At 31.8% G+C, this 15238-nt stretch overlaps 3 protein-coding genes across 3 annotated transcripts; 2 read left to right on the forward strand and 1 right to left on the reverse strand.

The window, feature by feature from the left end:
• Positions 1-140: 140 nt before the first annotated feature.
• Positions 141-629, forward strand: LOC124420010 (histone deacetylase complex subunit SAP130-like; the record flags this gene model as incomplete). Its single annotated transcript, XM_046951470.1, has 2 exons — positions 141-248; positions 318-629. Coding segments are annotated over 2 exons (258 nt in total), but the record flags the coding sequence as incomplete, so codon positions are not given.
• Positions 630-1248: 619 nt separating this feature from the next.
• On the reverse strand, positions 1249-2343 carry LOC111683681 (splicing factor 3A subunit 2). The gene is made up of 2 exons (XM_023445780.2): positions 2259-2343; positions 1249-2196 (listed from the first exon to the last, which is right to left on the reverse strand). The coding sequence occupies exon 2, from the start codon at positions 2179-2181 to the stop codon at positions 1384-1386; it is 798 nt and encodes a 265-aa protein (XP_023301548.1). The 5' UTR covers positions 2182-2196; positions 2259-2343; the 3' UTR covers positions 1249-1383.
• A 293-nt stretch (positions 2344-2636) lies between these two features.
• On the forward strand, positions 2637-14850 carry LOC111683675. Its single transcript, XM_046951472.1, has 4 exons — positions 2637-3638; positions 5737-13457; positions 13796-14714; positions 14789-14850. Exons 1-4 carry the CDS (start codon positions 3077-3079, stop codon positions 14848-14850), a joined length of 9264 nt encoding a protein of 3087 aa, XP_046807428.1. The 5' UTR covers positions 2637-3076.
• The last annotated feature ends 388 nt before the right edge of the window (positions 14851-15238 follow it).

The raw sequence follows: 15238 nt of genomic DNA on the forward strand, positions 1-15238 counted from the left end.
TGTTGCAATTGCAAGCATCTTTTCTATAGAAAACTTGTTGCAATTGCAAGCATCTTTTCTATAGAAAACTTGTTGCAATTGCAAGCATCTTTTCTATAGAAAACTTGTAGCAACTTGCCTTTAATTAATGTTATTAATTTCAGTGTGAAAATGAATCTTTGGGTTATGAAAAACTATCATCAATGCTAAAACAAATGGAATCGAATGGCATAACCACAGAAACAGAACGTATTAGTGATTTATTAAAGGTAATACTCAATATTTTTTTAACATGTTAAAGAATTTTTTTTAAAACTTTATATTTTCTCTTACACCAGGGCAACATGCAACGCAGTAAAATTATTGTTGATGGCGTTAGTGATGCTCAAAATCAAATAATGAAAATTTTCGAACATAAATCTCATGTCTCGGATATTATAAATAGATGTGCATCAAAACGTAATTATAAAAAACGAGAAAAAGTTTAGACGTGTATTAACAATTCCAAAACTTTCTCTCAAAGCTTGCTCAAAATTACTTTAAATTTTTTCTTAAAATAATCTTGTAAAAAGTTTTCTATTTTATTTTCTGTTTTTATATTTATATTAAGGTTAAATTCATATATACATTAATATATATATAGAGAGAGTTCAATCATAGATTGAACTTTTTTTAAGACTTTAAAGCTTCTTGTTATTATTATATATTAATAAATTAATAAATATACTTTGACTTTTATTTGTAAACAAAAGAAAGAAAAAAACATTTAATTCTCTATTTACAATGTATGTTTAAATAATTAAATAAGTTTATATATTGCTTTGCATAATAATAACAACAATAATATCAAATAAATCTTGTGAATATAGTAGTTTCGTTTGAAAACAATTGATATTTAAAACAAGAGCTTTAGCTTAAGCTTTTTTTATGTAATAATTAAATATTATTATTAATTCATTGTAAGTTTTAATTTTAATTAAGAAGAAGAAAAGAAAAAAAAATATAATATTTTTTTAATTTATAGATGAAAAAGAAAAATGTAAAATACTATTTAAGAAAAAACAAAAAATAATCTATAAAATTATGGAAAAAATATAAAAGAATATTTAAATGCAAGTTAATTGATGTTTTAATTTAAAACAAAAGGATCTTATCAAAAACTCTATGGATAACTTCTCTGTAGAGAACTTTTTACAATTGCAACTTTTCCACAGGAAACTTGTGGCAATTGTCCAAACTATTTTCTCCCTCAATAATAAAACCACAAAATTTTCTTAAATATTTCTTTAAACGGAAAGAATTCATGAATTTATTTTGAATTTTTTAATAAAAAAATTAAATTTAATTTCCATTTCCCGTTTTTTGTTGCTGCTGTTGTGTTTGGGAAATAGAATTTGCCTCTTCTCACATGGGTGGTGGTGGTACAGGTAGCACACCCATTGGCGGCGGTGGTGGTACACCATTAAACATATGACGTGGAGGACCAGGCATAGGAAAGCCACCAGGAGGACCCATAGCACGATGTAGATTGGGTGGTGGTGGGGGTAGAATTTTAGGTTCCAATTTAAAGGAAAATTGTAAAAAGAATTGTTTGGTATCACGATTCCAATGAGTCCAAAATTTGCCTTCGGTTTTCTCTACCTCACGGGAGGGAACCTTAAAACCTATGGTTTCATAAGGCTCAGCAGCAAAGAGTAAATATTGCCATTTACGATCTGGTGGTTCGATTTTTTGCTCATAAGCTGACATAAAACGATGGCGGGGTATGACACCTTCGGTGATTTCGGGATAATCGATTTGAAAGAGTAAAGACTGTTGACCATTGTTGGGATCACGCTGTTTGGTTACCCTATAACCGGGACGACCAATTTTTACAAATTTCTTGGGTTCAACTCGAGGTTTTTCGGGGGCCATCATGGAGGGAGCCTCTTTGGCTTCTTTGGCAGCACGACGAGCCAAATTTTCTTGATGTTTTTTACCCTGTGTATGGGCCAAATAGGAGCCTTCATTGTTGTGTAGGGTTAAGCAAAGTTTACACTCGTAGGAACCCAAATGATTTTTCATGAAATAGGGATCTTTATTGAGATCTATGGTTTCCAAAGCCAATTGACGTAAACGTTCCTTGCGATCACGATTGGTTTCCGACCAGGAGGCCACACCACCGCTACCGGTTTTACCACCGGCACGATTTTGAAAATCCATTGTGTGGGTTTTAAGCTAAATATACAAAGTTTTTCAATTAGTTGTTTATATTTTATTAGTTTTTTTTTAGGTTTTACCTAAATATTCTTGTAAATTTGGTAGAAATGCTAAAATTTTCTTCCTCTGCTGGTTATTGATGTTTGGTAATTCACTAATTGATGACAACACATAAATAAACGTTTTCGTCAAGTTATTTGAAGTTGCCAGAGGATTTGTTGCTTAAATGTAAAAATTGTTTTTGTTATTAAAATAATATCTTTTCATAAAAATCATTTAAAGCAAATTAAAAGGTTTTAAAAAAACTTATTTCGTGATTAAATATTTACAAAAAAACTATATTTCATTATTTTTAATTATTAAAAACTCTGAAAAATAAAATTCTTTGACAAAAAACGCTAAAACTGGATTTGATCAATATACATATTTATGTAAGTAGCTGGGCATCACTCTATTTCGCAACTAGCTGTCAAAATGTGGTTAAAAATAAATTCTTTGACAAAAAATCTATGAAAAGAAATTCGTAAAACGAGGTGTGCTTCTATAAGCGGAACAAATTTGCAAAATTTTGCAAATAAAACAAATTTATTTTACAAAAAAAGTGTTAAAATTGAAAATTTATTTAAAATTGTATACAATTTAAGAAAAATTTTAACTAATAAATTAAATAAAAGGCAAAGAAATAATTCAAGAAAAAAAAGCACGCGTCTCAATGACGTCGTTATTGATGGTGTCTGACTGCAGTGTGTGTGTGAAAAGAAAAAAAGATATAGAAGAAATAAAATGTGAAAAGAAATTATGTTGAAAAAATAAATGATGTAAATTAATAGGCAGTTGTTGTAAATGAGAAAAAAATAAGTTTTCTTAAAAAAAATTGTGTAAAATAAAGTTTTTTAAAATGAATCTTGCTACAAATGACAGTAGTGAGATAGCCTCCAGTTCGTTACCTAGTGAAGCTAATGAAGCTGGCTCTGGAGCCAACAATACCACAACAGCTGTAGCAACTGCTAGCAGTTCCAAACATAAAGCAGAAGCTGTTTCAGGACCTGCTGTAAGCAACGAAAGCAATTGCTTGACTCCTACGGCTAATGCCTCCATAAAACGTATTATACGCCAAGTAACACCATCAAGTCCTGGTGTAAATTCCATAGATACTCAGAGTCCTGTTGCAACCAGTAGTAATCTGCCCGCAACGCCAACCGGTAGCTCTCAAAAGCGTGTTATACGCAAAATAACCCCTATAGATCCTAAAAAATTACAACAGGCCGGTTTAGATCGTAAAATAGCTGAAGCCTTAAGTAAACAAAAGTCCCTACAGGGCACTAATAAAATAACAAATCGTATTTTAAATAACCAAACAAAAGCAACTCCCACAGTATCCTCTGTGGCCGCTACAAATGTAACAAATAATGTGAAACTACAAACAAAACCTTTAAATACTGAAGAACAACCTTCGCCAGGTAATTTTGTTTTATCAACTTTTATTTATTACAATATTTTTTTGTTTACATTTAGTTAATAGAATTATTATGATTTTATTATAAGGTTTTTTTGTTAAAATTTTTATGTAAAATTTGTGATATGTTTGAAATTAGCAACTAATTTTGCGTATGCTTTTATAGCTGCATGGTTAGTGTATTAACTTTTTGTTACAACAACCCAAGTTCGATACCCAGTCAGGGATTAGAGATTTTTATTTAGTTTTGTTTTAAAATTACTTCTTTTAACATATTTTTAAGACCGTGCTTAGTACAACATCAAAAAAATATGAATGAGTCATCTATTTTTTTAGTCCTTTAAAAGAAAATAAATAATTTTATAACCTAACAACTGTATTAATTGGTAAATCAATATAAACGTTTCTTTAAGACATGTGTACGTACAACCAGCATAAAGTTACATACTTACAACTGCCAGTATTTTATGTTTTTTTTATAGTATCGTATATAGTCTAGTTTGTAGTCTTGTCTATAGACTAGTCTGTAGTCCAGTCTATAGACTAGTCTGTAGTCCAGTCTATAGACTAGTCTGTAGTCCAGTCTATAAACTAGTCTGTAGTCTAGTCTATAGTCTAGTCTATAGTCTAGTCTATAGTCTAGTCTATAGTCTAGTCTATAGTCTAGTCTATAGTCTAGTCTATAGTCTAGTCTATAGTCTAGTCTATAGTCTAGTCTATAGCCTAGTCTATAGTCTAGTCTATAGTCTAGTCTATAGTCTAGTCTAGTTTATATAGTATATAGTCTAGTCTACAGTCTCAATTGTTTGCGTGACCTTTGACCTAAATACATTTTTTATTGACATATTTGATCAAAAAATTTGTAAAAATTAAAATTAAAAATTTATTAAAAAATTAAAAAAAATTGTGTGGTCTTTGATCTAAACAAATTTTTTTGTGAAAAATATTTTTTTTTTAAATTTAAATTTTTATAAAAAATTTTGTTTTTATTGACATTTTATATATTTGATCAAAATTTGAATATTTTGTAAAAATTAAAAATTTCATTAAAAAATTTTAAAAAATAATGACCTTGACAATTGCTTGCGTGACCTTTGACCTAATTAATTTTTTTGTCAAAAATATTTTTTTTGGAATTTTGAATTTTTATAAAAAAATTTTATTATAAATTCGATTATAAATAAAAATGTTAATTTTTATAAAAATTTAAATTAATATGTTTTTCTTAATTAAATTAAAATATATATGTTTATAAAATTTATATATATTTTTGAAAATTTATACTTTTTTGTTTTTTTATAATTTTTTATAAAATTAATAAATTTTACTGATATTATAATTTTTCAACAAAGAAAGCGAATTGACAGTGATTTTGAAAAATAACTTTAAGACCTTTAACCTTTTAAATTTCAATTATGTGACCTTTGACCTTTAAAATTTCGAATTAGCTATGAAATGATTTATATTTTTGCAATTTTTATAAATTTTTTTTCTATTGTTTTCAATTTTAAATAAATATTTTGAAAACATTTGAGTTTTATTGATTTTTATCTTTTATCATTTAAAACAATAAAGGTTTACTTACATAATACAATTGCAAAAATTAACAAAATAATTAAATGAACGGCCAAGTTTAAATGAAACATTTGACACTTAATTAAACAAGGCATTTTAGCTGAGACGGTTAAGCGGTTGGTTAGGAAAATATACTTTCAGACATAGATTGAATTCAAAAATCCAAGTTCGAAACTTGTTAAATATTTGGAGAGGTTGGTTTGAGAGCGCGCGTGCTATAAGTTATATAAATAATAAGAATAAACAGTTGAAATAAACGTGTTATAGGAATAGGACTTTATAAAAAAAATCTATAAATGTAAGAAAAATTTCAAAAATATTTGTTTAAATATAAAAATAAAGTTTTCAATTATGCTACATTTAACCGCTAATTACGTTAGTCTAATTTGGCTCAGTGAGGTAAAGGGTTGACGGCATATCCGTACACAACTGGTAGGGTCAAATATTTTGATAACCCAGGTTCAATACCTGTGGCCATAAGTTTTTTTGTTTTAATATTTTATATATATTTTATTAATTTTAAACAGCTAAACCTTTATTGTTGGCTAAAAATATAATACCACCAAAAATTACCATAACGGCACCGGATCCACAACCAGATTTGGATACACCTGAATTAGCTGGTTTAAATTCTCAACAACGTTTAGTGCATGTTAAAAATTTACTCAATAAAAAGTTAATGAAAAAGAAAAACTCACCAAATAATGATAAACCCAAAATGTATATACATTTAAAGCCACCACCACCCTTAACGGGCAGTCTTATAACGACCACAAGTCCTTTAGGACCGAAATTACCCATGAAACCTCCTCAAAGTTCCAAAAAAGACACACCTAACCGCTCAACAGCATCAGATCCCAGAGGTTATACGGTTTTAAAAGAACCAGCTATAACTACACCACCCTTAAAGTCGTACAAAACTAAAACTCCTCAAAAATCTCCTCAAGATATAGCACGAAAATTAGATTTCCAAATGGAAGATGAATTGAAAATAACACATCAACAGCCGGCAAAAAGAACATATATTAAATTCAATACCATGGATAAAATGGATGGTAAAATAGCAACCAATTTTGTGGCAAAACATAGTGGCACAAATGTTATACCCAAAGCTGCCATAAAGGCAGGTCAGCATCAACAGCAAAACGATAATAATTCAACAAATTTTACATCTTTTGAACACTCTGGACTTAAGCTTAACTCTCAGGAAAAGCTTTCCCCTACAACAACCAATATGTCCACAGATTTCTCACATCAAACTAAGGATATAAATAGAATTCCAAAAGCCACCATTAAAACTGGACATCAGCAATTGGCAAACACTAGCTTAGATAGTAATACAACTCCTAACTTTAGATTTTTCCAGCATGCAGAACAAAGTCTTATAATTCCAAACTCAACTGATGTAATTCCTCTAAGAACTTCTTACATGGCAGCTAATGCAGCAACAGCCACCTCTGTTAAACCTAACTATAATCAATCTCCACAAAATACACGTTATTTTCAAAATCTAGAACATAAAACAGACTACAGTCATATTATGCCTACAAAATCAAATATGGCATCGGATTATCAAAGTGAATATTTAAAACAACAAAGAATAAACTATCAGCCAAAAACTTCAACAACTAGTGATTACAGTGAAATACCCAAAGCTTCCATAAAGGCGGGTAATAGTACTCAACAATACTCCTATTTACCTTATAGTTATAAACAACTTAAACAGTCGGAACAAAAACTAGACTTTCCAGAAGTTTCTCCCCTTAAAGTACCATTTCCCACCGTCAATGTACCAAAGGAGACACCTTTGCCAACTATAGACTCCTTTAAAAAACCTTATCCTACTGCTGGCTACTATGATTTACAGGCACAAACTCAAAATTTACATAAAATTTTACCCTCAACGGACTTTATAAACACAAACTATGAGTCCTTTTTAAACCCCACTAATCCAACATCACTAATCAATAATAATTTACTCTCTAACACGCTAGAGTCAAATGATAATGTTGTACAAACTGAGACAGAGTCTAATAACTCTCCTAATGCTAATTGTTTAATTGTTTTGGAAAATAAAATTCTTTCACAAGATGAAATGATAGATTTGACCGAACTGCGCTTATCCAACTCTAATACACCACGTTTTATTAATCCCCATAAACCCATACCGGAACTGGTTATAAAACAAGAAAAAGCCGATGAATATCCAACTACAAATACACCCCCAGCAGCGCTAAACACTAACACACAGGAAATGAACTTAAATCAAATTGAAATACCTTCAGACATAACAACAGAAAATAAGGAAAAGCCCTCCTGTGATAAAGTGTGCATATCTAATGGACCCAATAAGAAAATCATTATAAATGCTCAAAAACTTAAATTGCCTCCGGAACAATTAGCTGATTTGGCCAAAAAGATAAAGGCCAGAACAGCGGTCATTACAACACCGACCTCCAAACAAGAAACTAAACCTTCAGATATGCGCATACTTAATACTAAGGCTGGCATACGAAAAGTCTTAACACCGCTTAGTAGCAAACATACAGCCTATGTTTTGCCTAAAAATCCTACAACAGAAAAAGATAATTTAAATGTTTCCACATCCAATAACAATCGTATAATAAACAATAAAGCCAATTATACAGAACCTTATAAACAGGATCATAATTATCAGTTAAAAACGAAATCAAATATTGCTGGCATAAGTTCTTTAAATAAAGAAAGTCATTCGAAATCATCGAATAATGTTGCAACTGAGAATACTGAAATGGAAACTAACAAATCTGAAGACATTAGTTTAGTGCAAGTTAAAGAAGAACCTAAAACTTTGGATAATAATGATAAAACACAACAAAACTTCTCTGAAGTTACATCAGAAACAGCAAACTTTGAAGCTTCCCCATATATGGACTCTAGCTTTACTGATTATCGTCAATCGGCTGTAGAAATTATCGATGAACCTATGGAAACTGAGGATTGTTTCTCGGCTGTAGATTTCATAACAGCCCTCAACAATAGCAATCCCATAACTGAAGAAACTAGTTTAGAACTATCTCCGGAAGAGCTAAATCTAAATGCTTCTTGTACTATGAATAATTTTTCACCTTTACGCATACAATCCTATCCACCACAACGTCATCGAACCACATCAGCATCGTTCAAAGTTTACGCTAAAAATCCTGAACAAATGAGCACTATAGTGATAGAAAGTTCTAAGGGTCCCGAGACAATACTAACCAATGAGAGTCCTAATAAATATGGAGCTTTACAAAAGGTTAAACTCTTAAATAATATGGGTATGTGTGATATGGATATAGAAAAACCGCTGGATAATGAAAGTAAAGATAGTTCTGATACTTGTAAGAAGCAACAGCATTTGGTTTTAGAACCCCTAAAAGAGCCTAAAAATATAGATTTAACAAATGTTATAGTGGCCAGTGATCCAAATAAGATAAAATTAATAATTTCTCAAGTATCACAAGAAAAGGAAGAGGAAATTTTGAATACAGATAAATTAGCTTCACCTAATAAAATAAGGAGTCCAAGAAAAGCTCAAACTTTGTCGATGCAAAACTTGCCTGATGACAATCAAACTTCAACTAAAAAATCCAATGATTTGACTACATTTAAGGAAGTAGTAACGAATCTTTCAATAACGCCTTCAAAATCTATTGAGAATGTTGAGAAACCCCAAGAGATAGAAGTTGCTAGCAACTCATCAACTGAAGAAATCCAATTGAAGGAATTAAAAGCCTCAAAAACTGTAACAGTTGCTAATGCTTCATTAACTCAGGAACACTTGAAATCTCCCCTTAAAGTAACAAATTTGAAATCTATATTAAAATCTCCCATAATAGATCTGCAAAAAGATAATTCTAACTCGACAATATCTAAGGAGACTTTAATAACAAAACCTGCAGAAGCAGATAGTTCCGTAAAAAGCTCTAGTATTCAACAAACTTCCGCGGAATCTGAAGCTACTAAGGCAAATGAAACTGCTACAGTAACGTCTACCACTGCGGTAACTACAAAACGTATATCCCGCTTCAAAAAGGGTAAAATCAATCTGGTGCAACGTAATAAAGTTTCAGCTCAAAGTACAAATAAACCTACAACTGGCGAAAAGAAAAATGAAGCAACTAATAAAGATAACAAAGTTGATAAAGAAAGTACGTCTAATGAAGCTTTAGATGAACCAACCAAAGAGGAGAAGAGAGCTGAAGTGGCAGAAGTTAATCAAGAATCGATTCAAATTAATGAAACACCAATAGACTCAATAAAAACCAATCAAAGTCCTACTAAAAGTAATGCTAACACCCAAACAAAATCTGGACAAGTTCAGCAAGGAGAAGAAATTTCACTTGAAGAAAAATCAATCTTTCAAACTGCAGATAAACCTATAGAGTCGGAATCAAATGTAACTATAACTACTGGTGATAAAGAGAATAAGGAAAAAGTTGAAAATTCCAATGAAATTCAAACAGACATATTGGACGACTCTATCACTAAGACAATAGTTACAAAAGGTGTTTCAAATGATTCTGCTAAAACTTTAGAAAACAAGGAAATCGCAAATCAAGCAACACCTAAAGACATGCCTTCAGATAAAGCAACTAGAAGCCCTGATAAAAGCTATCATAACACTTTGATAGCGGAGACTAAAGAGAATGATGATAAATTTCCGCAAAAATTCAAAACTCCAGATGAAGCCAATAACTTACAGGATATTTCTGAAGTTACACCTCAAAAAGTACAAGCAACCAATACTGAAATTAGCACAGAACCTGAAAATATCAGCAAAAGTCCTGAAAAGTTACCAAAATCAAGTGAAATTTCAGAAATTTCATCGCCACAAAAGTCTCCACAGAATATAGCTAGAAAACTAGACTTTGAAGCGGTAAAGGAGACAGAAGAAGCTTTAGAACAAGAACAAGCCAAAGAATCTAAAAAAGTGGAGAAAAAACCTGAAGAAAGTAAAAGTATACAACTTCAGCAAGAAGAGACTGTTAATGCAACTCTCGAACAAACTTTAAACCAACACAAGCAGCGGCAACAAACTACAGCAACTACGAACGTCGAAGAGTCTAATGCTGCAGAAACTAATGAAAACTTAATTGAATTGAATGAAATTCAAGATAATATTGAAAATATTTCATGTGAAAGTATTGCAAAGCAAACACAACTCAATAGAAATGATGATTTAGATCAGGGATCTAGAAATATTTTAAAGAGCATGAGAAATGCTAAAATATCGCTTATAGATATAGTTAAACATTCCCCCATAAAAACACCAGAACTCAAACCAGTAATACCTTTTAAAAAGAAAACTCCAGACACCAAAGAAACAGCAGCTGAAACTAAAGGCATTAAAACTTTAATAAAACAACTGAAAAGTCATAATAAAGATAAGGAAGCTCAAGAGCCGGCAGAAGATAAAGCTAAAGAAATGGCAGATCAACCAGAAACCAGTGTAAAAGTTACTCGAAGAAGTTTAACAAAAATTAATGATGAAAATCAAAATGCTAAGATTGTATGCAGCAAAAGATCTACAAGATTAAGTTTAAACGAAAAGCCAATTGTTGCACAGACAACAGCTGCAAAACCAGCTGGCAACTCGAGAAAAAGACATTCCACTAGACCACTTATAAGTGATGATGATTTGGAATTTTTACCCGTAAATGCTGAAGTTAAATTTAAACTTTCAAAATCGAAAGGCGGCGAAAAGGATAAAACAATTGATACTGTTACAAGTGATAAAACAACACCCACTTCCAGCAACCCGCTTACCAATCGCAGAATACGCCTTTATTCCAAGCCATTGGAAATGGATTTATCCAAACATTCCTCACCTTTAACTAAACGTACACGTTATTATTCTCAGACTTTGGAAACAAATGTTACAATTAGTTTTGATGCCTTAAAGTCTGATACAACAGCCAATGTTTCTAGTCCCTTAAATCGTTTAAATTTAAATTCCTTGGATACCGAAGATTCTTGCCAAGATAGTACACAAGATTCTAAAAAATTAACACCCACCAGACAGCGTAAAAAGTTGCGTAAAACTTTGGAAGATATTAAGAAATCGCAAAAGTCACTTACGGATACCGACACCGAGGATGAGCGTGATTATGATGACGCTTGCCTGAAAGATTGTGAGGAGGGTAGTGAGTTCTTGGGATTTGAAGAAAATAATGATACAAGTTTTAAAAATATTCCAACAACTAATAAGCAAGAGGAGGCAAATGATAAAGTGGCAAAAACCAAAGGTGGAACTATGAAAAATTGGCTAACTACTGGTAAGGCCATAGCACCAACGTTAGAGGATGAGCAGTTAACTAAACGAATACGGCATGATGATGAATTACCCGCAACAACTCGAAGTAGAACTAGTGGAGGTCTAAAACCATTTAAAAAACGTTGGGATCTCTCTAGCAATCGCCATGAAGAGACTGATATTACCGATGATACATCACCAGCTGATGACGAAGATGAGAGTGCTGCTGAACAAATAACAAATATTAGAAAATTTAAACGTGGCATTAAAAATGTGATCGATAGTAATAAGGTACAAGTAGATAGTAAGAAACTAAAATTAGATGAAACATTAGAGAAAACTCCAGAACACAGATTTATTAAACCTCAACATTTGCGTACAATGTCGAAAAATTCTGGTACAGATTCCGAAAGTCATGATGAAAGATCTACAAAAACATCACATTCAAGACTTAGGGTAAGAAATTTTCAAGAAAACTTAGCATTTAGTGCTAATTCCAAAAGTTCAGATCACGATTCCGCAAAAGTCAATGTTGCGGAAACTGTTAATGAAACTTCTGCAACCGATTCGGATAGCACAGAGCGTAGAACTTCCAGACGTTCTAGATGTCATATCAAAGATGTTGATAAATTAAATGAAACTTCTGGTACCGATTCCGATAGACATCAAGGCAAAGATACAAGACATTTGTCAGCCAAATCAAAAGACAAAACAATAGTAAAACATTCCGGGAATTCTGCAATAGACTCTGATCGTCAAAATAAAACTGAAACGAGACAACCTAAGTCAAAAGAAAAGCTTATACAGAATGCTGAAGATAAAAGCTTAGAAAAGTCTAAAAAGCCTGAGGAGCATGACTCTAGTAATCAAGAAGCACGAGGTTCAAAGCGTCTACAATCTAAAACTAAAGTTAAAGGTGCAGACAACAATCTTAAAACCAATAATTCTGGATCTGATTGTCCTAATAGCACAGAGTCATCACCTATAAAGTCTCAAAGTAATATAGATGGTAACCATAACATCAACGATTTAGGGAAAGGTGTAAAACCTCAAGAGAACACACAAGACTCCGAAAGTATGAAATCCAAAGAAAAAGCGGAACACTTAGATATAGGTAACAAAAGCCAAAGCTTTGAATCGAATGAAGCGAAAGTTAAGAGAGCAAAGATTTTGAAATCCAAGCTCACTACAGATGATGATACGGAACAAAAGTTGAACATTTCAAAAAACCATGACGAGCTTGATAGTTCCCACAACAAAGATAAGTCTACCAAAAAAATATTAAACAACTCCAAAAATGAAATTAACACTAATGAACTTTCAAAACAAGGAGATATTTCCACAACTATTTTGGAATGTAAAGCCGAAAAATCAAGTCCAGCTATTAAAACACCACAAAATAAAACGAGCAAGAAAAAAACGGGAAAAACTAAATTGAAAACTGAACAAACATCCAATGCAGACACGACTGAAGATAGCTTTAAAGACACGCCAACATCTTCAGTAGTAAGAACATTAAAGAGATCATTGAGCACAGATTCATCCGACGATGAGGTAGCCACATCATCTGCCAAAAAACGTTCTCAAAAAAATCAACCAAAACGAAAACTTAAAATTGAAGATTCTGACAGTGATTCTACTGCAGCAACTCCTCTTAAGAAAGACGATGGCAAAGAAAATAATATAGACAATTTAACACCTATAACAACTCCACGTTTAGCACTGGTTAAGAATGAGACTCCCAGACCAAGAGCTGGTAGAAAACCTAAAAATTTGGCAGAATGTAATTTTAACTCTCGTCTATTGCTAATAACAAAAAGAGAACAACTCGATACAGAGGAGGTTTTAACTGGTCTAAATATAGGAAGTGGCCCTATAAAATGTGGTCTTTGTCTGAATCGCACTTCTAAATGGACGTTACATTTAGCGGAACATTATGGTGTTGGCTGGCAGGATGGCCAAGAGATATTGGTAAGTTTATATGGACTAGAACTGATCTAGAACTACACTAGAACTTAACTAGAACTTAATTAGAACTGAACTAGAACTTGAACTAGGACTGAACTAGAACTTAATTAGAACTGAACTAGAACTTGAACTAGGACTGAACTAGAACTGAACTAGAACTGAACTAGAACTGAACTAGAACTGAACTAGAACTGAACTAGAACTGAACTAGAACTGAACTAGAACTGAACTAGAACTGACCTAGAACTGAACTAGAACTGAACTAGAACTGAACTGAAACTGAACTAGAACTGAACTAGAATTAAATTATTATTTACTTTATATTTTTTAAATATTTTTAGAATGTAGGAAACCGTTCCGTTGTGTTAAATTGCATTCTCAGTTATTTGAAAAAGACAGGATCAAAAGGTCTCGCTTGTCGTATGTGTAAGAAAGAATACCGTTCCGGCTTGGGTATGTTAACGCATGTAGAGTCATGTGGTGTACAAATTGAACGTGTTATATGTGAATATTGTAAGAGGGATTATGCGCCATCCACACTGCCAATTCACGTGCGATCTTGCTATGCTAAAATTGCTCTTGAAAGTCCATCGAACGATTGCAAATTAGAAGAAAACGTTGAAAAACATGAAGAAGTTTTTGGTAATACGGGCCGCTTAAAACGAAACTCCACAATAAAAGCTGAAAATAAACTTAAAGTTTTAGGCGAAGAACTGGAAAAAGCAGGGGACACTACTAATAACGATAAAACTGACATTGATCCTAAATCACGCATTAGATATGTGCCACCATTAGATGAAGAGAATACCACTAAAAAGTGGACTCAAGATATTAAAAAATTAGGCAAGGCAGTCTGTCCAAAGAAACGTTGTAAATTTAGTAGTAACAATTTAAAAGAATTATCTGATCATTTAAAAAATTGCAAACATATAAGATCGGGTTATTTTTGTAATTTCTGTCGTCGGCGTGCATTTAAAACTGAAAAGGAAGCCGTTGAACATGTAATAAAAAGTCACAAAGGAGGACGTAGGAAATCCGATGATTCAGATTGTAATTTAAAAACCGATGATGAACAATCTTCCGATGATAATGATCTATCCGAAGGTGTTGATGAAAATGAAGTTGATTTGGATGCTAGCGAAGAGGAGGATGATTATGATGATGCCGCGAATTATGGTAAAAAGGGTAGAAAGAAACAAAGTAAAAAATCTTCAAATAGAAATGGAAATCAAACAAATTTTCAATCATGTCGTAAAAAAGGTAAGATTTATGATGTTTATTTACTTGGTTTATTTTAATAAGTATGATTTATTTTTTACCTTGTTCTTCTATAGTTTATGAAGGTCGTTCCAATGATGTCACAAGGGACGTGTTTACCAAATGGAAGAACTTGTAAGTATTATGGAAATTGTATTATAAAGTCAAAATATTTAAAAAAAATAATATTATATGGGAAATTTAAAAATGTAAAAAAATAAAATTAACTTTTTACAACTTATGTGGGATTTGAACTTGGATACAAAAATTCCGCTTGTTTGAAAGTCCACCGTCTAGCCTATAACACTATGACGCAGTTTAACGAAACTTGTTTTCTATATAGTTTTTATGGACTAATTTTGTTGACTTTCTTGTTTAGTTCTAGTTCAGTTCTAGATCAGTTCTAGTTCGTATAAAAAAAGTTCAGTTCTAGTTTAGTTCTAGTTCAGTTCTAGTTCAGTTCTAGTTCAGTTCTAGTTCAGTTCTAGTTCAGTTCTAGTTCAGTTCTAGTTCAGTTCTAGTTCAGT

The sequence above is a fragment of the Lucilia cuprina genome, chromosome 5 (assembly GCF_022045245.1).
Source record: "Lucilia cuprina isolate Lc7/37 chromosome 5, ASM2204524v1, whole genome shotgun sequence".
Classification (NCBI taxonomy): domain Eukaryota; kingdom Metazoa; phylum Arthropoda; class Insecta; order Diptera; family Calliphoridae; genus Lucilia; species Lucilia cuprina.

What these genes read in the sequence shown, in the direction of transcription:
- LOC111683681 (XM_023445780.2), bottom strand. Translation starts at nt 2,181, where the DNA reads ATGGATTTTCAAAATCGTGCCGGTGGTAAAACCGGTAGCGGTGGTGTG.
- LOC111683675 (XM_046951472.1), top strand. Translation starts at nt 3,077, where the DNA reads ATGAATCTTGCTACAAATGACAGTAGTGAGATAGCCTCCAGTTCGTTA. An exon ending in AGGATGGCCAAGAGATATTG is followed by an intron (nt 13,458 to 13,795) that starts GTAAGTTTATAT and finishes AAATATTTTTAG; the next exon opens with AATGTAGGAAACCGTTCCGT. An exon ending in TCAATCATGTCGTAAAAAAG is followed by an intron (nt 14,715 to 14,788) that starts GTAAGATTTATG and finishes GTTCTTCTATAG; the next exon opens with TTTATGAAGGTCGTTCCAAT.